The 25,106-nt window shown below is 45.1% G+C and overlaps 1 protein-coding gene across 1 annotated transcript in view; it reads left to right on the top strand.

Annotated features, from left to right (window-relative positions):
• LOC138583278 (zinc finger protein 282-like) overlaps nucleotides 1–25,106 on the top strand; it is a 176,327-nt gene that overhangs the window by 78,631 nt on the left and 72,590 nt on the right. Inside the window, exon 3 of the mRNA XM_069655378.1 lies at nucleotides 10,856–10,966. Coding sequence (XP_069511479.1) covers nucleotides 10,856–10,966 — 111 coding nt within the window. The remainder of the gene's footprint in view (nucleotides 1–10,855; nucleotides 10,967–25,106) is intronic.

Here is a 25,106-nt window from a genome sequence, read left to right as displayed (position 1 = left end):
TTGTGAATACTCTGTATACTGGCTAACTCTTCTTGAGGGAAGTCTGACTGCTCAGCCACAGCTACCAAGTGAATCTGTGTGGTACAGACTGCTACCAAGTGGGTTTACTGCCAAACACCTGTAGTCTTAAATCTTTTGCAGTGGTCCCAGAGGGAACTGCACAGGTTTCTGCCTAACAACAGGGTTTTGACATAAGCCAAGAACACATTGCCAAACTTGAGAAGAGAAAGAGACCGCTCCCAACGGATCTACGTGATCCGACCGCGGGCAAATCAGGAAAGTTTGCATGAGAAAGGTGTGAACCACCAAAAGTTTGCACCTTTCTCATGCGAACACACGTACATACCCACACCCCCACTCACAACACACACATGACACCCCCCACCCACACCACACCCCCACCCACACCCCCAACATAAACAAACCCTACTTACCTTTTTCTTCACGCTGAGTCCCTGCGGCGCCAGTTCCCTTTCACTTCCGTGATTGGGAACCGGCGCCGGAGGGTTCTTCTCTTATTTTTTTTTTTTTTATTTTTTTTTGGGGCTGCAGAGGTTTCCCTCCGCAACCCCTGCTAACTATACTTTGAAGTATACCCCCTCAGACCCCGTTTTTTTTTTTGTTGTTTTTTTTTTCGATAGTGTGCTGCGGGGGTGTCCCCCGCAACACCCCGCTCACTATACCTCACAGTATAGTGAGCGGGATGTTGCGGGGGGCTGAGGGACAACTCCCCCACCCCTACAGTCTTTTTTTTTTTTTTCTTTCTTATTTTTTACTTACCTGCAATGCTACCATCAAAGGTTCGAACTTTTGGTGTTCAAACCTTTGGTGGTAGCATTTTTAGACCTTTTTGTACGTGCGACCGTTATAGATACGGTCAAAACGTACAATACCGCTCCCAACACACCTCCTTCTCTTTATGGTTAAGAGGCTAAAAACTTGCTAAGAAGGCAGCACATCACATGTTCCACACATTCCCATCTGCTAGACAGACTGCATTTCCCAATTCCTGCTTGACTACAACTTTCCTCATTCTCTCCTCACTCCCGGGTGGATGGCCCCTTCACTTAGTGTGCATCATCAAACCTTCTCTTAGACTTCTGACCCTATGCTTCAATCATTTTCATATCCTCATCATCATAAGTAACTTTGAGGGAAGACCTTGCTTCATATCCTGGGCAAAGCCCTCTACTGGCTTACAACACCACAAATGGAGAAACCTTGATAGCCGCATGCTGTGCCAAATGTTAGTGGAGCACACGTTGCATGGTTGCTGGTATCCAGTCTCGCCCTGTACAAACTGCTACTCTGATCACATCTATTGGCATCAGTCGAATCTCTACACACACCCTTTATTCATGACCATTACTTTGGGAAGAATACAGCAATGTTTTCAAATGCGTGATACAATTCTCACTGAAACATTAATCCATCTCACGTGAGTCTGTGTCCCGTTGTTGGGGACCATCTATTTGCCAGAAACTTTTCTTGCTAGGTAACTGATCGAAGAAAGTCCATGATACTTTTGTTGTGTAAGACAAACCTCTGAGCATTTCGAACAAAGATCTGTTGGAATCCACAGAAATGCATTGCAGCCCTCTTTAGACGTTGGGTGGTCCCCAAAGGTTAAGGGCCACTTCTTCATAAGGAAACGAGAGCGGCTTGGCCACTACAATTGAACTGGTTCTAGTGCTATGTACCTTGTCACTATCACAACACTGTAGATACACAGCTATTTCTCTCTTAATCATGTGATCAATGCCATGCCACCAATAATTGTGTGACCATAGTCTTAATTTGAGAAGTACCTAATTGGCCAATGATTATCATCTGATGTAGCTTCTCTGTGATTACCAGCCCCCTTACCAGTCCTGACAACCTAGTTTGATTTGGTCTTTCCTGTGCAATTTAACTTTGCCGTTACTATTTGGCCATCTATTCTTGCATTACTCTTTCATCTGGGAGTACGTTGAATCCCTGCAAATCATTTGTTCCATTCATCTTCCTCCACACCTTCTGGCTGGCAAGGGGATTGGAAGGTGAGGCAGCTGAAGCGAACACGGGTGGCACCCGCAAAAAGCGGGTGCGATGGCAGGTATGTAGTAATGAACTGCAACTGAGTCACATGGTCACAGTGCCATTAGTCTAAATTGCGCTACTAGTTTCTCTTCCATGTGCAGGGCCCAGTCAGGGAAAGTAATGATCAAATGTTTGTGGCATGGATTTCTCCATCCCCAAGCACCAGTCAGGGAGGTAAAAGTATCAATCACTGACCGATTATTGGGCCCACAGGTGGCTGGAACAACAGCACCGGGTCCCCAGGTAGCTGCAAAGGAAAACACTTCTTAAGGGCAATTCAGTGGTCAAGAACAGGCATATAATCGTATTAGGGACTTCACCTAACGATGAGAAACTGAAGACAAGGTCTTGTAATAGGAGAAGGTATAGGACTCCCGATGTACAGGAGGCAAATCCCCTACTACTGCGGTGCAGTGTGGTGTGTAGGTAGGGTCAGCACCTGCTGAAATGTCCAAGGTGTTGCTGTCAAAAACCACAAGCAGGCCAGATCAAGGTACAGTAGAGGCGATCCAAGACAGTCCAAAAAGCCAAATAGAAGGTCAGGTAACACCAGCAATCCAAAAGGAGGAAAACACCATAAGCAGAATCAGGGCAATCCAAAGAGAAGTCCAAGCAGCGTGGCCAAGGTCAGAATCCAGAAATCCAAACAACGTAGAAATGCAGCAACGAGGACCGCTTAACGCCGGCAGGGGAACACAGCTGAGAAGCAGTGAACACTGCGCTGAGCGTTCATTTATCCCCGTTGTCAGGGTAACCGTTCACGTGGCTTCTGGCGTGTCACGTGATCGGCCGTGAACGTTCCTCGTCTCTCTCCCAAATGCCATGCTAACCGCCAATGTGGGAGCAGCAGTATCTGCCAGCGACGTCCCCTTCGTATGGGAACAGCACCCCTGCCACGGTGGGTACCGTATGTAGAGGCCCATTTGATGGGTTCCTGAAATGAGGGTGGAGCTGGCGGAAGACGGGAAAGGCGCACACGCTGGTTATGGTGGTGTGCAGTAGCTTGATGCTTGACACAGTGTTGTGGAGGCAATAGGGCTGTGGGGCTGGTCGGTAGAAGGAGTCAGACACACTTTGGACATGTTTAAGTTTCTTTTAATGAAATTATAAAGAAAAGGTCTATCTCTCCCTATTGCTATTGTTGGGAAGGAAATTAACTTCTCCCACCCCCTAGGCACTTTACAGTAAAGTGAATCCCATAACTACACTTGCGATGTACCAAGGGCGAGGGAGGCGTGCTAAGAAACCCTGCAAAAACACAATATTACATGAAATACAGATGCTTAGACTTAGTGCGCACATATAAGTAAGCGCCATTTTTGTAGCTATGGTAGAAGCATTCGGCCCTGCATGGTTGCACGGTAAAAACAGACCCAACGAAAGAAACCTGAACTGGCACAACCGCTGATGATGGAGAGACCCACGCTGCTAGCTCCCATAGAAACTTCCCTTTGTTCCATAACTGTTGCTAATACGTGTTATCCCAAAAGGCCGCAAGACCCTGCAAGGCCGCAAGACACTACCAGCCGCCGCACAGTGCATGTTTATCACAGCCAGGCCAAAAGCAGACCTCCAACCCCCACCCAGCGAACGATGGGTTATGACACCCATAATTGTCCCAGTCCAATACCCCTGAATTCCACGATAGTAGGTGACCTCAGACCACCAACCATAAACCCAATGATCATAAATTATCTAAAAGAACATGACCATTCCACCTTATTTCATAATGACAAACTTGGTAATACGAGGAACAAGGTACAATAAATTATAGTCCAAAGCGGGGGTGGAAACCTTGTGCGCGGATAGTGCGATACTGATTGAGTGAAGAATGTACTCGATCTTAAGCTTCCGCCTTTGCCAATCTCGGAGGCTCCTAGTTGAACTACATAATGATAGAGTAGCATTGTCTCACTAATTGCAAACTCGACCTTAGTTCTCTGGAGATGAGCCCAGCAGACTCAACGTGATGGAAGACGAATGGACGCGGCTGGGACTAATAGCAGCCTGTTATCCCCTATGGAGCAGGCTGCCCATGTATAGGGTCTCACCAACCAGCCATGCAGGTTTTTACTGTATATGTGTGCATCATTGATGACCATAGTTCCTTATAACATTCTGCTTGTACCATTTTTCAGCAGAATGTTCTTGAGTAGCAGAGTTCTTTGCTGGCATACTTATTTTTTTGTGTGATTAAAATTTGCTATCCTTGCAAGAATCTCTTGCCCTTTTTTGCCTAGCGAGTTATATTTCTTCTGGCGTGAGCGTTTGTGGGGTGCCTTCATTATTGCTATAGGAGTTTCCCTGCCTATCTAGGTGCTTTTCTGTCACCAGGAAATCCAAAGTAAATGTCCTCAGTCCCAACACTACCTGACCCTACCACTAATATGAACAGCTGAAGTCGGCCAAAAGAATGTCTCATCTCGTGGTCGTTTCTGTTACGCCCACCTGGTATCCACAGGGACACCACCCAGCCGGGTTACTCGCTGGTATGCTTCTCATTTTTGCCAAGATGTGGTCTGCAGGGAAGGTTCTGCCTGAAAATACAGGAGCACTGTGTTCAAGACTGGCTGACCGGGGTAAGTATCCTCCCTCCAACCCCATATGATTTTAGCCCCTCAGGGGCCCTCTCCTCACCTTGTGGTAGAGTTAGGCGTGCTCTCCGTCCTGCCTTCTTTGCAGGGGCCCGTTGTCTTTCGTGGGCATGTGCGGTCCAGTTACTTCACTGATGCGGCCCGTTTGATATCGTTCAGGTAGGTCTTATTGCTGTTCTTTAGTATTGTTGCTATCGTGCATTCCTCTCTTGTTTAATAATGTATCTTTTTCTCCCTTAGGTATGCAGAGCTTCAGCGCTGCGAACTGGCTTGGTTGAGCCCCGCTGGTAAATGATGACGCTTTAAGCGCGCTATGATGCGGTAAGTAAGCGCTATGCACAGCGCTGCGATGGCTTGCCTTTGCTAACCTGTTTTGTCTTCTTTCCCTGCAGGTCGTGGAGTTCTTCAGCGCGTGTGGAATTTTCTGGAGTGGTGTCAGCCAAGGGGCGACCAGCCAGGTAAGCCTTTTGAGCAATTCGTAATTTGCAATCTCTCTTCTGCTTTCTTAATGTTGCCTCTATCTTGCTCTTTCAGGTCGTGCAGTCCGGTCGGCGTGCCGATCCAAGGGAAGCTGTTCTCAGGAGCTGCGAGTAACTAAAGATGAAGACTGCAGGTAAGATGCTGCTGCTAATGATGTTCCTTTTGTCTCCATGCAGGTTCTCCTTCTCCGAGGTTCAGGAGTATAGCTGGACACAGTGAGCGTCACGTTGCAAGCTGCAAAGTAACGCGGAGCATGTTGTCTTGCTCGGGTGTGGTTTATATAGCCCCAACAAAATAGTCCAGGTAAAGTAGTCCCTAGGCTACCACACCACACCCAAAACACTAGACTGCATAGCTTGGTTCCGAGGAACCAAGCTATGTGGATGCCTCCATGTTGGCTGGCAACACAATAAAGTAGTTCCCAAGCACATTGTTTTTTCATAAATTGAAGGACACTGTCTGGAGGAAGCTATTGGCGCTACACGCTGCAATGGTCTCACGATTGTTCGGGCATCTAGCCCACCACAGTATGGTCGTGGTCACTCCGCCACGTTGAACAGGTTTTCTCTCCCCATCCTCAGTACGGCTTCTCGTTCCTCTGTTTCACCGCTCCTCCGGTTTCCTGTGCTGGCATTCTTCAGTTTTCTAATTGTTGCGGGTTCCGCTGCTTTCCTCGGTTTAGCCTCTCCAAGGCGTGATTATGGAGGCTTCCCATGCAAACTGCAGTCTCGCCCTTTCTGTGTTCCACACGTCCCAGTTATAAACACATCTCTTAAAGAGATAGTCTCCTTTTCTTAGAATGACTTGTTTAACTCAGTGTTGTCTGAAGTTAAATAGAAGGAGGACATAGCATTCTTCATGGAAGGCAGTGCCATATATGCAGATATGATGGTTTGTCTAGAGTTGGTAGAGAGAGCCTTGTGGGAATGAGGGTCCTAGTCCCCTGAGAGGGTGTCCCTCCCAGTGAGGTCCCACATGCCCAGACCCATAGAGAGGGCTCTCCTCCCTAGCCTTAAAGGTGTGGCTCCCCGTCGGGGAGAAGGAAAGAAAACATTACATTCGTCACAGCTGCCTAATGAAGGATGCAGATATCTGGTAGTCTCATGAGCAGGAACAACCTGGCACTTGGTTAAGTTGCTGAAGCATTGATCATTTCTTTGTTACATGTTTAAGAACAGTCTCACAACTGCCTATGTTGGAACTTGCTGGGCTTCACCTTCTATAAACTCTAATGTTTCCTACATAATGTTGCCTGAGAGCAGCAACAGAGTGGAAAAGAGATAGCATAGGGGTAGGACAGGCGATAGGAGGGGAATAGCAAGTGAAGAAACTGTGATAAACAGCACATTCTCTGACATGAGAAGAGAATAACACATTGCCAAACGTGAGAAAAGCGAGACCCGTCCCAGCAAGATGCTTGAAAGGGAGATTAATGCAGTAACATTGGAGTTCCCTGAGGTAAGAATGCCAGATGTTGTTGGCGAACTCTGTTTAGCACAGTAATTTGACCCAGGGTACAAATGCTCCATCCTGGAAACAGATCATGTAATGTTTCATGGTTTGAGTCAGGTGCTTCATCTGTGCTTCGGTCTGTGAATGGTAGACAGTAGAGAGACATTCACGTGCTTCCATCAAAGAACAAAAATTGTGCAAGCACCAAAATGCAAATTGCAACCTATGATCTATTAAGATGATTGATGCTATCCTTTTACATGTCAACACATGACAAGACAACAATGTGGTTAACTGCATCATAGGTGGCATACCCTGCAAAGCAGCAAAAAACTCAGCTTGATGGAGGAGTCCACAACCACCAAGACAGTATTGAAATATGGTCAGGATCTTCCTTTGCCTAAAATGTATGGATAGCTATTGATATTGATATTTTATTTCTATCGCGCTCGTACACAAGTGTTTCAGAGCGCGACAAGGCAAGGGAGGGGAAAAGGGGAGAACAAAACCGCGATCTTACTAGGCCCAGTGACATTGAGAACGCCCAAGTGCATGGGAGAGAGGGAGGGGAAACGTGCATGGAAGGGGGGAGAAGTGGAAAGTGCGAAGCAGATGAGAAAAAGATAAATAACAATAAATAAATAATAAAGGCAACAAACAGTGGTAGTGCAGCCAGCAATTTGCAAGTGCTAGGTTTAAGGCAGCAGACAGGCAGACAGGATAGGTCTCATAAGTGCAAGAAGAAAAGGGGCGGCTGTATGGGTACAGATACAGACCCCAGTGCAAAGGGTGGCCCGGAGGCTGTGTAGGAGGGTGGCGGGCTGAGCAGGTACTTGGGCCCGGAGGACAGAGGGTGGCCAGGTGCACGGTGCCAAGAGAGAACAGATCAGCAGGGGAGAGGGAGAGCGAACGCAGAAGAAAAGAGGAAGGTCTTGATGTGCTTCCGGAACCAGAGATGGTTCTCCTCAAGTTATCAAGTGGCAGGGAGACCGTTCCAGACGGAGGCCCCAGCCGAAGACAGAGATCTACCCCCAGCTCGTTTCTTTGAAAAAATGACTGACCCTGAGGGAGTTGTAGGTAGAGGAGCGAAGAGCTCGAGAGGGGAGGTATTTGCAGAGGGATAGCTGAAGGTGTTTTGGACGAAGGCCCCAGAAAGCCTTGTGGAAAGAGGCTGTTTCAATAGTCCAACCTAGAGAGAACCAAAGCTTGGTATACCATGAGCTTCTGGGGGAAGGAGAGGGAAGGCAGAGTACCTCTGAGGAGGTGCAGTAGGAAATTTGACTTTTTAGAGACCTCAGAGATGTGGGCGGAGAAGGAAAGGGTGGAGTCAAAGATGACCCCGGGGTTCTTAGGCTCGCAGGTGGGGATAGGAGGACGGCCAAGAGAGGCCGGCCAGAGAGTGAGGGGAAAGGACGGTGAAGGTGTGCCGATGAGGAGGATCTCCATCTTGCTGGCATTCAGACAAAGATCATTGGCGGCACACCAATCTTGAATGGCAGGTAGGTAATCAGAGAGGGAGAGGAGATGGCAGAGGGCAGCCTGAAAATTAGTTGAGTGTCATCAGCATAGCACTGGAAATGATATGACAACAGTGTCATTTGTACTGGCATATCATTTCACAGTGTGGTTGGGGCATCCTGTATCCTGCACTGTTTCAGTTATGTGGCACTAATACATATTTGTCAATTGTACTCTTGGCGGCACCATTTATTTTTATTTTTTGCCATATACATTTCTTTTTGTGGGGAAAGGCTTATGGGTGCTGTTGGTAACTTATCATATAAATCTTCATAATGTGTTATGTGCTCCCCTAAAAATGGACTGTAAATCCTCGCGTTTTGACTGATTTCATTCCAGGAAATTCAACTGAAAAATGCAATATTTTGCCAATCTAAAAAAAAAAAGATATGTATATTTCTCGGGGAAAGAATCAACCCAAACTGCCAATTGGTTTGGATAGGTTGACACTCTATACTTGCTTACTTGCACCAAAAAACGAAAACGGGTATCATATTTACAACCCACAACTTTTTACAATGAAACATTTCTAAAATCTTACATTAAAAAGAAATGGCTTATTTTTATTTTCAACCATTGCCGGAAACATCCTATGGTGTAAATTCTCACCTACTCAGTACAGAACGTAGCCAAACAGTATGTTATAGCTCTAGTTAAATGCAACTTTATTTCAGAATTTGAGAACAGCTTCATAAAAGTACCGTAAACATATTTAAATAGGGCCCACAGTGACCTAATTAACACATATTGTGAAACACAGTTTATTTTCACAATCTCTACAAACCTAGTATAAAATATAATTGAACATACATTTTTCTACTTGTAAACACTGAAACCATTCATACAGTCAAATAGATAACCATAAAACTGACTGGCAAAGCTGTTCTCCTAAAACAAAAACTATTCTGTCCTTGTGAGACATGTAGAGGAATCCTCCAAATGCATTGTGCCGCAAACATCCCTGTGAAGAACCTTGCTCCCCACACAGATTGACAAACCGCATGTGTGCACAAAGTTTGCGCAGTTTCGAAAGCTCAGACGATCATGGGTAAGACCATCAACGTGAAAGTGTTACTGCTACTCTTAATCACGTGGAGTCCATCAACCATATTGGTGATTTGGAGCATTTCTCACGCATGGTAATTATGCGTGCAGTAAATCGTCCACTTTGGTGCTGCAGTGAAAGTGGTTCTAATTCAGATAACACCTTTGTTTTACTAGATTGCCAAACTTGTCATGTGGCCCATTGTCTCCGGCATTCCACCAGCATGCGCCACAGGCCGAGATAGGAACGGGATTCTGCATGATGTTGCTGGAAGAAGAAATTAAATCCAAAATGGTTGTCAGGGCTTTTATCCTTTGCTGTACCAGACTCCTCCTCTGACATCTCATCTAGAATCCCTAGATGAACACATGAACCAGTTGGAGAACAGAATAACCAGTTGGCAGCCAATCGCAGAAGAAGAGGAGCAAGGCTAGGGGAAGATTCCTGCCTTTAAAAAAAGCAGACAGAGAGCCTAAAAATCAGTTCAAACTTGGGAAGCAAAAATTGAGTGGTCACTGAAGCTGTTGAGGCTTCCTGGGAGCCTGAAGAGAAGCTGCACAGAGCCTAAAAGACTGGTGAATCTCTCTTCAGAAATTAAGAGTTTCTTAGAGGCTGGAAGAACCCCTGGAGACTGCCTAGTCCCACACTAGCTCGGCATCTTGAGAGGCCTGATTATGCCATAGGATACTGCGTGGGTCCCCCCACTACCCCGCATCCTGTTAAGGCGGAAGAAGTAATTGAGACTGCTGGGGTCTCACACCAAACCTGCATCATTACGGGCTGAAGAAGCCATTCATACTGTTCACGAGTCTCACACCTAACCAACCTCATTAGCAAGCTAAATATGCCTTTGAGACTGCATCATTAAGAGGCTGGAGAAGTCATTCAGACTGCTGAAATTTCTCCCCAGCCCTGTATCCTGGGAGGGTTGAAGAAGTGAAACTGCTGGAGTCTCACACCTACCCTGCATCATAAGAGGGCTAAATAAGCCATTGGGACTGCTGGAGTCTCGCACCAACCTTACACTCCAGGGGACTGAAGGAGCCGAACACTAGTAAATCAAATACCTCATAGAAGGGGAGACGAGGTTGACATAATCTGAAGAGACTGGAAGGATGCCCACATTCCTAAACCTAGAAGGTATGATGGATCCTAGAGAGAATAAGGTATCACTAACATCTGTGAGATTGGGGAACACTCTGAGCCCTTAAATGCTTCATAATAAATATCTTAAACTTAATTACTTCCTTCTTGTGTTCATTGAGCAATTAACCACAGTCACACTTTGGTCTGGCAGTAGTTGGAGATAATTTAATGATGGTCTACTTTGTTGGCATGCTGATGCCCTTAGAGCTGGCATAAAGGTTGATTGTGCACTACTAGTGAAGGTGATCTGCTACTACTGTTGCTCTTCTACTGCTCAATATGAAAGAGAGGTGGTGGTGAGCGCATGGCTCCAGCATGTTGTGTTCCTGACTGCAGCAGTATGTACCACCGCAGTAACCGCACCAGCAGAGATGATGATTTGATAGGGGTTATGATAACAATCCAGTGAGTTTCTGATAATTCAGAAATGACATTTCAGGGTGTTCAACTTTGTCCTTTGGCACTTTTCTCAATGCTGATATTTTGATTTGTCTGTGTACTAGCGAGAACTGATTTAGTTTCAATTATGTTCACACAACAGGTCCTCTTATTGCTGCTTCTGTCTTTTCATTGAGACATAAAGAAAAGGAAGTTGTGTGTTCCCTCGACCATGAGATCTCTGAGAGAAGGCACAGTACTTACCATTCTCCAAGTAAGTGGGATGTGCAGAAATGCTTCCTTCTAGGTATGAATGTAATTGGTTTTCTCCATGCCTTGGCTGCCAAGGCACATGCACATGTATGCTGCCCCATTAACACACCTGAGCCTAACAAACATAGGTAAGATTTCTTTTGACCCTGTATTCTTTAAAATGTACCATTTGCCTCAAACTTCCCCAAAAGCCCCTCTGGTATTGCTCAATGTTTTGTGAAGTCAATAATTGTGTTTGATGAATTTAGCCCACACCAGTTAATCAACTCCGTAAACTGGTGCAGCACTGATAGAAACAGTGCAAAATTTATCCACGCACAGCAGCAGAAGTTCAAACTTCCTTGACGGTATTGTACGAATTTACCGAGTTTAAAAGTCTGACCTCACCAAAAGACCTAAAACACACATCACGAAAAGTTCGGACTACCACAAGTCTGAACTTTTCATGTTATGTATTTAGGTGTTTCGGTGGGGTCAGACTTGGGGCTGGGGGGGTGTTTCCCGCAACACCCAGCTCACTGCCTTGAGCAGGGGTTGCGGGGGACACCCCCCCCCAAACCCCCACCAAATGAAAAAAAAACAGGGGCTGCGGGGGTGTCCCCCGCAATAACCCGCTCACTATGCTATACAGTATAGTGAGCAGGGTGTGTGGGGGACACCCTTGCAGCACCTCTGAGGAAAGAGGGGGAAAAAACAGGGGCTGCAGGGGTTTCCCCTGCATCTCCCCGCTCACTATACTTTACAGTATACTGAGCGGAGGTTGCGGGGGAAACCCCTGCAGCTTCCGAAAAAAGAAAAGGACCCTGCGGCGCCGGATCCCGATCGCAACAGTGAAATGGAACTGGCGCCGCAGGGACACAGCACGTCTTCGAAGGTAAGTAGGGTGGGGGTATGTTGGGGGCATGGGTGGGGGTGTGTTGGGGGTGTGGGTGGGGGGGTGTTGTGGGTCAAGGGTGACTGTGTAGGGGTTTTAAATGTGTGTCCGCATTGGAAATGTACATAGCTTTTGTGGTTCATAGATTTCACATGCAAACTTTCAGTCGCTGACTTTTCCACCACGGAAAAATCACGTAGAACCTCCCTGACATACTGGAAGGCACAATGTGGGTAAAATCAGCGTAATTGACCCCCACAAAAGAGCAGATACATGACCGAAAGCAGGCATCATTGAAAGCTTCCATTACACACTGCACAGGTATATCATGGACAGCAGCAATGCAAGCAACTAACACACACCGAACAAGTAGACAATTGGTAGCAGCACTTCCCGTACAGGCACCAATATAAGTTACAGTGTAGACAGCAGTGCTGAAAAGTTCCCCAGGGTATCAGATTTCCTCATAAATGCAGCACATACAGTTGCTACGGAGTGCGCTCAGTGTTTGTGGTGTGAGTGAACATAAACAAGGTGAAACCTATGGAATCCCCAGATCCTGCTGTTATGTACCGTAACTCCCTGAAGACTGTATTGGCAGCCCTGCACCTTGCGGAGCCGTGTCTGTGCCTGAGCTCACGGGACAAACTGTCAGTGATCCCTACGTTCCCCTCACATCCTCAGACTCGCCTTCAGCATAGGCGTTGTCACTCTGTAATCGAACAGCGGTCTGATAAGTATGGAGTGGGTGAACTGTATCAGCAGCCGGTGTTCGGCCGGTCACATAAAACAAAGGGGAAATCGTGTCAGGACGTGGCTAATGATCGCGTTGCTGGAGCGGCAACACAACCCCAAAAAATGACCACCCTATTTCATATTAAGACATACGACTCAGACACCACTCTTAATGCCTCAGCTATGGCTACAAATCTAATTCTAGAGACTGCCGCTGGCATTGACCTGATGGAGGAGCAGGGAGGTCACTCATCCATAGGCGAGCAAAAGGAGAAAACTGGTCCATGTGTCTCAGAACGTTTCGGCATCCGGTTCCAGGGTGGAACGAGACTCTGACTTTGCTGTTGCGAGAAAGAATGGCGAAAGTCCTTTGATTGTTTTGGAATCATCGTAATTGAACTTGGTAAACTCAAGAGCGTCCCGCCCCCTTGGGTGCTGGCTCTACATTACCTTAACACCCAACAAAATGGGATCAGGGCTGCCTTCAAAAAGCAAACTGATAAAGGATCTAAAACATAAGGACGTTGATGATCTCGAAACAAAAGGTGCCCCTAGCAACCATGGAGCATCAATCACCATTCGCATCTCTATGTCCTCTGGAAACAGTAAGCACTGTGAGGACGGTGACTGCGATAAAGTGGAGAAGTTTTCGACGCACCTGTGAAAATGTGGGGCAATGATGACGTCTTTCTGCTGGAAGGCCAATCACTCACTTTGAATGATGGGCCGGTAATGAGTGGTCATGATGCACTCAATGGCTCTCAACCCTTGACTGCTGAACTTGAGCCATGTATTCTTGGCGAAGGACTTTGTTCATCAAATAACCAAGAGTTCATTGGCTGTTGCTGACCAACTTTTGCAAGATCTGGTTTCACTCAATGAAAAAATCCATCATGGAGGGAGTGTGGAGAACCAGGTCATGGCACCAGGGGACTGTAACACTGCGAATAATCCACCTAAACACCTTAGGACCCTGCACGACCTGGCAAACCAGGATCAGATCCCAAGGTCGCAAGTAGAGCTTCAGAGAGGTTCTAGCAAAAGGAGACAACTTGACTCAAGCTCCCAAAGAGACATAATGAGTTCTCAGAAACGATTGAATCAAGGATACCTCAGAGGTCAGGATAGCGAGGTTGAAAACTTGTGTGCTAACACTACAAGACACCACAGAGTAAAAGAAAAAGCCTCCTCGTCTGATGACAATTCCTCAGATTCCTCGATTGCCGAAAGAGCCTTCCCAGAAGTAAGAAGATCAATATACGAGAAGCAGTTGTTAGCAACTGGGTCCAATAATCAGACTAGATCATCAGCAGAGATGATCTGTTCTGAGATGATGCCTAAAATATCTTCAGCCATAACTATAGCAACTGCTCCCTTTGCTAAAATGTACGGACAATTTCATGATAATTACAGAGACCAGATACACTAATAGCTCTATTGAATGCAAAGATATTGAATCCGAAATGAAAGAAATGAAATATCAATCTCATAAAGATATTCAATCATTGGAACTAACAAGTGCTCTATTAAAGGAACAACTGTGATGTAATGCAGATGACAAAAAGCTCCTAGCTGAAGTGGCTAGAGAAGCCCTGCTAATATAAAAAAACACAGGACAACATTAATCGAACCAAAAGTCCAAAGCAACTTGATAACTTGGCAAGCTCGCGTACTGCAGAGAGAGAATGCGTGTGTCAGTGCTATCCTGTAACAGAATCCCCACGTTGTCACCGAAGTGATGAGGAAATGGTGAACTTACCTACTAATCATGGAAATGAGTCGCAGTCAACGCTACCTCAAAGGCAATCTGAAAGGAAGACAGTTGCTTCAAATGAAATTTAAACTGAAGAAAGCTCCCTATTGTTGCCTCAAAAGGAAAGTATTACGGTCATTCAAAACGGTCTGCGAGCCCCAGGATTTCCAACGGGGCCTGCGACTAATGCAATTGATGCAGAGGGGCTGAGTGCAAAAAAGAGTGGATATCGAATTGTGGACACTTGTAACACATCTCCTTATATTCAAATATGTATGATGGCCCCCGCTGAGTGCCGAGAGGAAAAGAATTTAAAGTTACATATAGTTAACATCTTCTGGCAGCACAAAGCGACTGGTACATGGGGAATTTATGGATGAGCTATGCAAGATCATTGACGAAATAATGTCGACTGTGGAGAGAGCAAACATAGTGTATGGTGACTGGAACTTGGACCTTGTAAAAATTTATTTTGAGAAAAAAGCCACCAAAAGCTCGAAACAGCGATTTGAACATGAGGGAAATAAGAATGTTGAACGGGAACACTCCAGGAGACATACCCCCAAACCCACATGGAATCGTGACAATCAAAACTCGTTGATAAAACTCGGTGATAATTACTTTTTGTTTCAGGCAGTCTTGCAGATCTTGCAACACACTTAAAAGTAATCGATATGCCACAGAGTGATCACAACTTAGTAACCATTGGGCTGAAACACTTTAGCGGTCAAAGCATCAATGACTTGTTTGCACCAGGGCTTGAAATCGAACCAGGTACAAATCGACTGAGGTTGAATAGCAAAAGAATTGTGAACATCACAAGAAGTGTCGAAGATAACCATGATTTGGAATACGTACCTTTGCTGGAGCAATACAAAGAGATGTGGGCCAATAACGGGAAAGTATACTTTAGACCTCAACACAGCTTTGATCCAGAAATTGCATGTATGAAACGTGAATTGAGACGAAATATTTGCATATTGAAGACGCAGAACTGGGCAAACCACGCAGTTGAAAAAAACCAAACTAAGAATGAAATACAACATCTACCTGGCATTTGTCGACCTAGCCCATGCTTTCGGCGGAGTTGATCGAAATTTGCTGTGGAAAAAGCTGAAGGACCGGAACTGTCCAGAGGGTCTGATTCGAGCAATAAGAGAACTATATTCCAACTCCAACACCAACATTAAAATCCGGCTTGACCGAAACTGTACTCTGTCAGCATCAATAACAACAGAACGTGGAGTAAAACAGGGTTGTCCTTTGGGAGCAGTCTTGTTTAACTCCTTTATATCAGATGTCAGAAGATCTTTGAGTGAGATACACTCTTTCTCCCTGAAAATTAATGGAAATCTGATCGACTGGATGCTATATGCAGACGATATTATTCTCTTGGACTTAACGCTAATAGGCCTTCAACGGAAACTGACAGCTCTGCATAAATACATCAATGAAAATGGCCTTGAAATAAACACTGCAAAGACAGAGATCCTTGTCTTAAAGAACTTGTGTGGACAAAAGAGGTCACTGAAAGCAAAATTTCATTGGAAAATTGGCCAAGATAATCTGAGATGTGTAACTCAGACAAGATATCTAGGTGTAGTGTTAAATCAAACATCAACGACGAACCTATGGCAAAGGCCATAAAATCCACATGTAAACAATTAACTTCCCAAGGAGCAATGATAAATAAGAAGTATGGGAAATTCAGCCTAAAGCCAGTTATGGACTTTTACAAAGCCAATGTGGTGCCTGCTTTACTTCACGGTGCAGATACTTGATAAAATCGCCTAATAGATGGTTCCGAGATGTCTTTTTGAGATTTAGGTTAAATCTATTTGAAACAAAAGAAATCTTAAAACTAAGAAACAAAATTGAAGGGGAAGACGTTACCTGCAGACTTTGTAAACATCCAAACAAAAATGTGAAGCAACTGGTGCTATTCTATCCTGGCCTCCAAGCCGTCTGCACGACTCTCCTGGGATCAGAGATTGGAAATGTGAAAGTATCATACAGTGTAGTACAACTTGGGCATGGTCCATGCAAGCTTACCACACAAACAGGTACAGGTGCAAAATGAACAAGGCCAGTGCATATTTCCCTCACAAGCAGGTACAGGTACAACATGGACAGGGATAAAACATATTACCCTTCACAGAGAGCATGTGTAGGGTGGGAAAAGTTTCTCTCACGAATAGAGACATGGTCAGCACGGCAAGGTCCTGCTATTCTAACAGACACTACAGCATGTGCAGAGCCACGCCACTGCAAGCTTCCCTCACAGAGGTAGAGGATGGCCAGGGGCAGTCCAAGCTTCACTCCCAAACAGGTAGAATATGAGCAAGGCCAGTGCAAGTCCCTTGCAAATAGGTGCTGGTAGAGAATCCAGGAGACACTGCAGGTATCTCTTACAAACATGCAGTACACAATTGGCAGGTGAATGTCTTTGAGGGCATGTGCAATGTCTCTTATAAATGAGTACATGTAACGCACAAACAAAACCGTTACAAGCTTCACTCACACTGGTACAGGTTCAGCCAGCATATGCAAGCCCATTCTAGGTTTTGCTCATAGATTGGTACAGGAACAGTATGGGAATAGTCAGCGCAAGCTTCTCTTACAATAAGTTTTCAAACAAGGGTAACACGCATAGACAAATCCAATCTTATTTCCCGAATATATGCACAGAAATACACGTGGGCAGATAGGGGATTTGTCGAGGTTAAAGCAGAAAGAGTGGAGAAGACTTAATATGAATTTTAGTATTATTGATGGAAAGAGCCATGGAGGATATGTTAATGAATGATTGTCAGGATAGATGGAAAAGGAATGTGGCGAAAGAGAAGGTCTATGACAAAGGAGAAAGACTGTGATGAAGAAATAGGACTGTTACGAAGTTGGACTGATGAAGGAGAAAGTCTGTGATATAGGACTTTGATGACGAAGGACCTTGACAAAGACGAAAATGTGCTACACATACATCAAACTTTAACCTCGTCTGACATTGTGTGGACAATGTCAATCAACCTCTTGTTGCTAAATTTGCATGTGACCTCTAAACCCATCCCATATCATTCCTGCTCCTGCTTGTGCAGTGTCTGCTTCAGCTTGCCCATGCTGTGCTTTCTGACGTTCCAGGAGGCACCTACCAGGACTTTAACCTGCCTGAGGTGAGTGATCTGGTCCTGGCCACATATTTTCTCAAGACCTTCTCGTGCTAGGCCTCTGTGTTTTCACTTTCGAGTCAGCACATTTATGATATGATATGTTATGGCATTTGTAATGCGCCAATTCACAAGTGTTTCAAGGTGTGACAAGGCAATGAATGGGGAACAGAGGGAACACAGAGACAACGATCTTACTAGGCCATGTGACATTGAAATTGCGCAAGTGCAGGGCTTGGGGAGGGGAAAAGTGCCAGGGGAAACGGGAGGGGGCAGTGCTGTACATGGGATCAAAACAATAACAAGCAGTGCGGCCAGCAGGTGGCAGGTGTAAGGGTAAGGGCAGACAGCAGGTGCCCAAAAGTGCAGGTGGGGGGGTGCTGTAGGGTTACAGATTCAGACCCAAGTGCAAGGGTTGCCGGGAGGCAGTACGGGCATGCAGCTGGGCGGGCAGCGACCTGGGCCCAAAATCAGAGATTATCCAGGTGACCAGTGCAGTATCAGACAGGAAATCAGCAGGGGAGAGGAAGAGAGAAGGCAGAAGCAAAGCGGAAGGTCATGAGGTGCTTCCGGAACCGGAGATGGTTCTCCTCAAGTTTCAGAGAGGCAGGGAGGCTGTTCCAGTGGACAATGCAGAGGGTCTTGAACTTAATCCCTGCAGCCACTGGGAGCCAATGCAGAGATTTCAGTGCTGGAGAGATATGATCCCTGGGCTTGAGGGCAAGGACAAGTCTCGTAGTCCTTTTCTGGATGAGTTGCAAACGGCGGATAGTAGAAGAAGGCAGATTTCGAAAGAAGCTGTTGCAGTAGTCCAGCCAGGAGAGAACCAGAGCTCTAGAGACAGTGAGCTTCTGGGGGAAGGACAGTAAAGGAAGAATACCTCTGAGGAGGTGCAGTTGGTAGTTTGACTTCTTAGAGACGTCAGAGTTGTGAGGAGAAAAGGAGAGTGTGGAGTTTAAGATGACCCCAAGGTTCTTAGCCTCACAGGTGGGTGCAGGAAGAGGGCCAAGGGAGGCCGGCCAGAGAGTGACAGGAAAGGAGGGTGCAGGTGTGCCGATGAGGCGCATCTCTGTCTTACTGGCATTTGACTTACATCCCAAAAGCAATAGTCCTGCTTCCGTTGCCAAGGTAGTGACATCTGGAGCTGTGGGCATACTAGTTTGCAGTGGCCAACATGCAGCTACTGACACATGGCTATGGTTGCATGATGGCCCTAGAGAGAACACACAACTACTGACATCAGAAAAACCTTAAAGGTTTTTACTAAGCAAAAGTAAAGTATAAGACTATTGCAAAGAAATTGGTTGCAGATGGGTGTATATTAAGTTTCTTGGCAAAAGTAATCCTAGAACTCAGGATTATGAACGAAAGACAGCAAACAAAAAGGTCTTCAGAAAAATTCAAACAAGAAGTTCTCTCTCTCTACCATTCAGTCTTTATCACTTCATCTGGGGACCACGACAACACCCCATCTCTCATGGGATTTTGAGCTTGCTTCCTTTTCCAACTATCCCAAAAGCCCTCCCCTTCACTGGGGCTCTTCTTCTCTCCATCTTTTATTCCAGTATATGATGCCTCATCCTTCTACACCTAGGGATATAGTGTCCTGGTCACTTTCCCAGGAATCTAGTGCCCTGCTTACTAATCTGCAACCCGTTATATAGTGTCTTGCCCACTAGCCCATTCCTAGGGATCAAGTGCCATGCTCTCTCTCTCTTTACTGTAACACACTCCTTTAATGTGTTTGCAGGGCTCTCCTCTTCTGCTACACATCGCCTCTTCTGGAACCACAGTCTCTCTTGCATTTTTTCTCTTTTTATCGCTCTCTCTCCCTCTCTATCCTTGTCACCCTTCCCTTCCATTGGATCTGAAGTGTCTTTCTTTTGATCTCAAGGGGGCTCTTCTCTTCTCACTAGAGCCCAACCCTCTTCTGGGGTCCTAGTGTCGCACCTCTTTCTCACAGGAGTATAACCCTTTTCTGGGGATCCGAGGACATTTCTCCCCCTCGCTGGAGTACACCAGTCTTCTGGGGACTCCTTTCCTCCTCATTGGAGCAGATGCCACTTTTGAAGTTCATGGGGGCTCTTCGCCCCTTCACTGCAGCACAACCCTCCACTGGGGTTCAAGGAGCTACTTTGCCCCTCACTGGAGCAGACCACTCCTCTGGGGTTCAGGGGAGGCTCTTCTACTCCTTGCTTGAGCACACCACTGTTCTGGGCTTCATGGGACTCCTATCCCCCTCACTTTGGCACAACCTCAAAGGGCTCCCCTGCTCTAGCGCTTTCCAGTTTCCTCAGTGAAGACCTCTTCAGTGCTTCCAGCCCAAAATACGATGCCTGTGTTTCTTAGCATTTAACATCGGTTATATGCCCCTCACCATTCTCCCAGTGGTGGAGGCAAATATTTAATTTGATTGGATAATGAACTCCCAATGTTATGCAGGGTAAAGGAAGTCTTCAAAAGGCTTTCCACCATCTTGCATCTCTTTCAGTTGGCTTGCAAGTGCTGGAGATGGTTCTTGTTAGCTGCTATGCTCCTACCCTGTCTCCTGGCGGTCCCTCCTGCACAGACGTTCATTTCGTGAGTTCCTGATGTTGAATTGGCCATCACAAGGGACAGGAAAGCCGCTAGTAACTTCCCACCTGAGCAAATCGTTTCTTCTTTTGGAAAAGGGAAATTATGTATTTCTATTAAACACTGCAGTTGCATGACAGGGAGAAAGCCTTTTTCCTTTACAAGCGCCGCTCGGGGATGGGTGTCGGCATAAGTTAGGGTTTTTCCCTTTGAGGAGCCACACATGTCACCTAAGGGGACTTTCTGTGTGTGCGAGTGTTTCCACATAGAGTGTATTTCTCTGAATCCCTGAAAGACACTATCAAATCCGTTATGGATTTTGGATCTCTAAACCTGATGCATGTTGGGAGATGTAGTCCTGAGTACCTGGTTTCTTTGGGACCTGTTAGTTTCTGATTCGTTGTTGTCTAAGTGGGTTTGGGAACTGTTCAAGACTGTTCCTGTCAGTCATACTCTCAGGCGGATCAGGATTGGGTGTGGTGTTTGTACTCTGACTTGTACACACTACAGTAGCTTAGATTGGTTTGCATCTCTTTTGTAATGTATGACAACTGATGGAAAATGCAGCTGTTTGGCGCCTCCAGTTGGCTAATGCCCTATTTTACTTAGCACTGCCACTGTCCCTGTGTCCCCCATCATCACCACTTTATGGTACACAGTTTACAGAGGTAGGGTATGTTTTTCGTATGGGAGACTGTTGGGGCAGAATTGCATTTTTGGGCCTCTGGCTCCCTAACTTTCTGGGTTCCTAAAATAATGCCTGTCTTTCTTGCCTTTTCTACTTTTATTTTGTGGGCAGATGGATATTTACTGAAGTATCCCTACCACTGAAGTTCTGTAGCCCATATGGCTACCAGGGCAGGGGCGTTTTAAAGCATCCTATTTTGCTCCTAGGATGGTTCTATTACCATGAAAATGTTTTGTGAAGTAGTCTAGTTGCAGCTGTTGGTTTTGACAACTCTAGCAATGTAGTCACATTTACTGCATTAATAGCCAAATGCATTTATATAGTAGCCATTGGGGTACAATGCAATGTTTAAGTCTTATCCTGGCCGTTTTGTTTTGTGCCATCTCCTTTTTTTATGTGGACCATGGGGCACTCTAAAATGGGCACTTTATTGGCATATACTCATCCTCAGCCCACAAAGGCAGCCTCGGTTTGAGTTTAAACTGGAGTAGATTATCCTCTAGGTTTAACAATCGACATTAAGTGTGGCTGGACTAATGCGACTGGATGCATGTCTGAGGCCAGCCATTCAGTGAATACATTAACAGTGGAAGCAAGCCCCTGTGCATTCCTCAGATACTCTGTAACTGACCTAGTGGAACACAGGTGCCTAATCCTAATGCAATTCTAAATATATGTCTATACCTTTTCACAGTATATTGTATAGCATATTTTATTGTGTAACTATATGGTACTTTGGTACCAGCCCATCCCAGAGAGTTTTGGTCTAACTTGGTGGACACCTTGTTTTCCACTTAGGGTACATCTCTTCACATCCTTCACCACAGGGCTGTTGCAAAACCGCAGTAACCAGGGATAAGGAGAGTGAGGCATTGAAGGAGCTCTACACCTTTTTTGCAATTGGCACAAGGCCGGGGAAGCCCCAGTGGTAGTCGGCTACGAGAATGGCAAGACAAAAGGAATGGGTGAACCAAAATAAAAGACCTACGTTTTTGATTGAGCCTACGGTTTAAGCACAGGCAGTTGACAGTTAACTACTCATTGATCCTGGCCAAGCATGCAGGTATGGACCAAGCACTTTCAGTGGGTTTGCTCAGGAGAGATCAGAAGTGAGGGACTAGAGTGTTTGTAGCCCTAAGCGCTGGAGGCATGGTGTTCCATGTTTTTGCGGCCAGGACTTGGAAGCTGGCTCCGCCTGAGTTTTGGAGTCTGTATTTTGGGATGCTGAGGCAGTGAGGATAGTTGGCTCTGGTAGGTCTCATGGTAGTCTTTTTGCAGAATTTATTGGCAAGGTATTTGGGAGCGGTGTTGTTGAGACATTTGTGTGTAATCATGAGTGTTCTGAAGGTAATTCTGTCTTTTATGGGGAGCCATTTGACGTTCCGTTTGACTTGGGATATATGGTCAGAGCGAGGAATGTTTAGGGCTGCACGGAGGACATTATTTTACAAAATTTGGAGTTTGTGGAGGTTTTGCTTGCTTGTGCCCAAGTAGAGGGAATTACAATAATCTAATTTTGAGAGTATTATTATTTATTATGCGCAACCAAATTGGCCCGGGGGCATCCGGGCGCAGATCGTTAAGAAAGACTTATCCTAGTGAGCACGTGCATAGTGCCTACTTATCTGAAAAGATGAGTTTTAAGTTTGTTTTTAAATTCGTTGATTGTTCCACAGTTTCTTATGATGGGTGGTAGGGCGTTCCATGTAATAGGGGCACTTGACCAGAATGCGCTCTTTCAGTATAATACAACTGTGAGTGGATAAGAATGGTCTACAGGCAGTTATTAATTTGGTGGTGTAGGCCGAGGAGGATGCTGTAGCATTAACTTGCATACAAAGTCAACAAAACGTCTGCAAAACAGTTACATTGCTATAAGCATAGGTCTGCATTAAATGTGTTGCCACAGGCCTTTGGTATGTGTCATACATGATGAGTTACTTTGCCTTATGCCAGCAGTGCATTTCAGGCCCTTGTGATGAATCCTGCAAAGTCATCATGGAATCCCAGCCTAAAGTCTCCTCTCATGTTGCCAGGGAAAGGCATCCGCTATCTGTTCCTAAACCTGGGGATGGTATTAGGAGAGAGGATGGGAGGAGAAGTCTGTCAAGGTAAATTGGTGACTCTGTCAGTAGGGACACAGTGTTCGTCCTCTTCTGAGGAAGAGGTTTCCCTAGTGCCTAAATATTTAATCGCATGTTGTCACTGTGGAGCTCCCTCCCCAGAATTAACCAAGGTGCCAAGTACGAGGACCCTTTTTATAAACATGAAAATGATATACCTAAGGGTCAGAAAGTTAATATTACTACTTCCAGTTGTTATGATTCTACATTATGTTTAGATCTTAGATCCAAGAGAAAACCAAGACTTCCTTTGAAATCCTCTCTTAAGTGTAAATCCAGCGTGCAAAACCAAAATCAAAAACCGTATCAAAGATCCGGGTTGGGGTCATATGTTTGAGGAATCATTATATGTTCACTTCAGATGAATGATGAAAAGAAAATAACAATTGAATATTAGGAATCGGTGCTAATGTAAATATCCCAAATAAATAATCGTTTGAGTCAATGTAATGAGTATGTTGGTTGAAACAGAACATGGGCAGCCCATCCCCAAATATACACCAAGAGACTGTCATTAGGGAATACTGGTTGGAGCTGAGATATGACGAGTAAGCACCCTTGTGGTGGTTCAATACATTATCATTTGACCATGGTCCATAAATTAGAGGGGTTAAGTGCAGTAGGAACGATAAAGTTAATCTATATTGTTAATTCAGAAATATTATAATGAAAAATATGAAGGAGATTAGTCCTTACCGTGATTTGTAATCGCAGTACAATTGGATTGATGTGGAATGAATAGTGGAAGAGAAAGTGAATCACAAAGTCTGTTAGCAATCCAATCTGAGTGAATGTTTGAGAACAAAAATCCAAGAAGCGGTATTCGCTGGTTGCAAAACGAAGTCTAAAATCAAAATCAAGTGCGTGCGGTCAATGGACCATTGTAATATTATGATAAAAAGAAACAATTTGAGAGAATAGATGTGAGAGGTGCCTTCGACCTTGCTGTATATGGTGTCCTGGTCACTAGATATGGATGCCAATGGAGTCCCGTAATGGGACAAGGTGGTAACAATCTAAAAAAAACTGTAATTCGCCTACAAGAACATTTTTGAAGAAAATAATGATCACTAAGTACCAAAGAACTTCTGGCTGATAGGCATCTTAGTTGTGAAATATATTGATCTTACCCACAGTGGGCAGCGTGAACAAATCCTCAGTTAGATCCCGAGCAGCAGTACGGCATTGCCGTGTGTGATAGCCATGTACAATATCATGCCGTTCGTAGCGTCACAGAAGTGACGTCAAATGTAAACAATGCAGCATTAAAGACACAACACGCTGCCGTTACAGCAGGCTTATCGGCACGCATGCTGTAATCATGAGTATGTTATGCGCAAAATTGAAATTAGCTGAGATACCAGCAGGCATAGCTTCAAACATGCTATAGTTATGTGGTGTAAATCACAGGGATAATGTTAATTGGCCATGGTAGTACATGGAGCCCATATTGAGCATGTAAGTAAGGCTGGTGAGTTTACAGAGTGACGTCAAGGGGGCCATGCATATGGGCCATAATGAGTCTTGGAAATGTGAGATGCATAACAAGTAATCTATAAAAAATATATATGTATTGTGGATTAAAAATCATAAGCAAGAGAAAGTTATAAGGAATCAGAAGAAACTCTGAGGTGTGGTTTGTCTTCGAGAAAAAATGTGGATAGGGCTGGACAGGGCTGGACAGGGCACAATATTGTGATGTAATGTTATAGAAACACATGTATTTCATGATCTGTGTTTAGACCCCGGCTAGTACATCTGAGGAAGCATACAAGTTTAGCTTCCATTTGTCTAGGTTTTAGTTGTGTATTGCCTCCTTTTGTACCTCTTGAGGCTTTCACGAGTAAAAATCTCAGATCTGATTTGTTGTCTAGTTGAAGTTCTAGTTGCCAATGTAAGGCCAATGGTGATTTGGGCTCAGGCATTCTAAGACTGGATAAATGTTCCCTGATCCTAAATCTCAATTGACGAATGGTACTCCCAACGTATAATTTCCCACATGTGCATATTACTGCATATACAAGATAACATGTCATGCATATCAATTACAGTGCCGAATGGATCAGTAAAAGAAGAACAATTGTCATGAGCATATTGACAAAAATTACAGTTGCCACATTTGAAAAAGCCTTTTTGTTATTTGAGCCAAGTGGTTTTACTGCTCTTGTCTTCAGTCTCTAACAGAGATGGACTAACCCTGTGCTTGATAAATAGTGCTTTGGTGAAGGTG

This window comes from Ambystoma mexicanum, chromosome 3q (assembly GCF_040938575.1).
Source record: "Ambystoma mexicanum isolate Mex_15411 chromosome 3q, UKY_AmexF1_1, whole genome shotgun sequence".
Classification (NCBI taxonomy): domain Eukaryota; kingdom Metazoa; phylum Chordata; class Amphibia; order Caudata; family Ambystomatidae; genus Ambystoma; species Ambystoma mexicanum.
The sequence above is the reverse complement of the archived record's forward strand: the minus strand, read 5'-3'. Positions and strand labels throughout refer to the sequence as shown.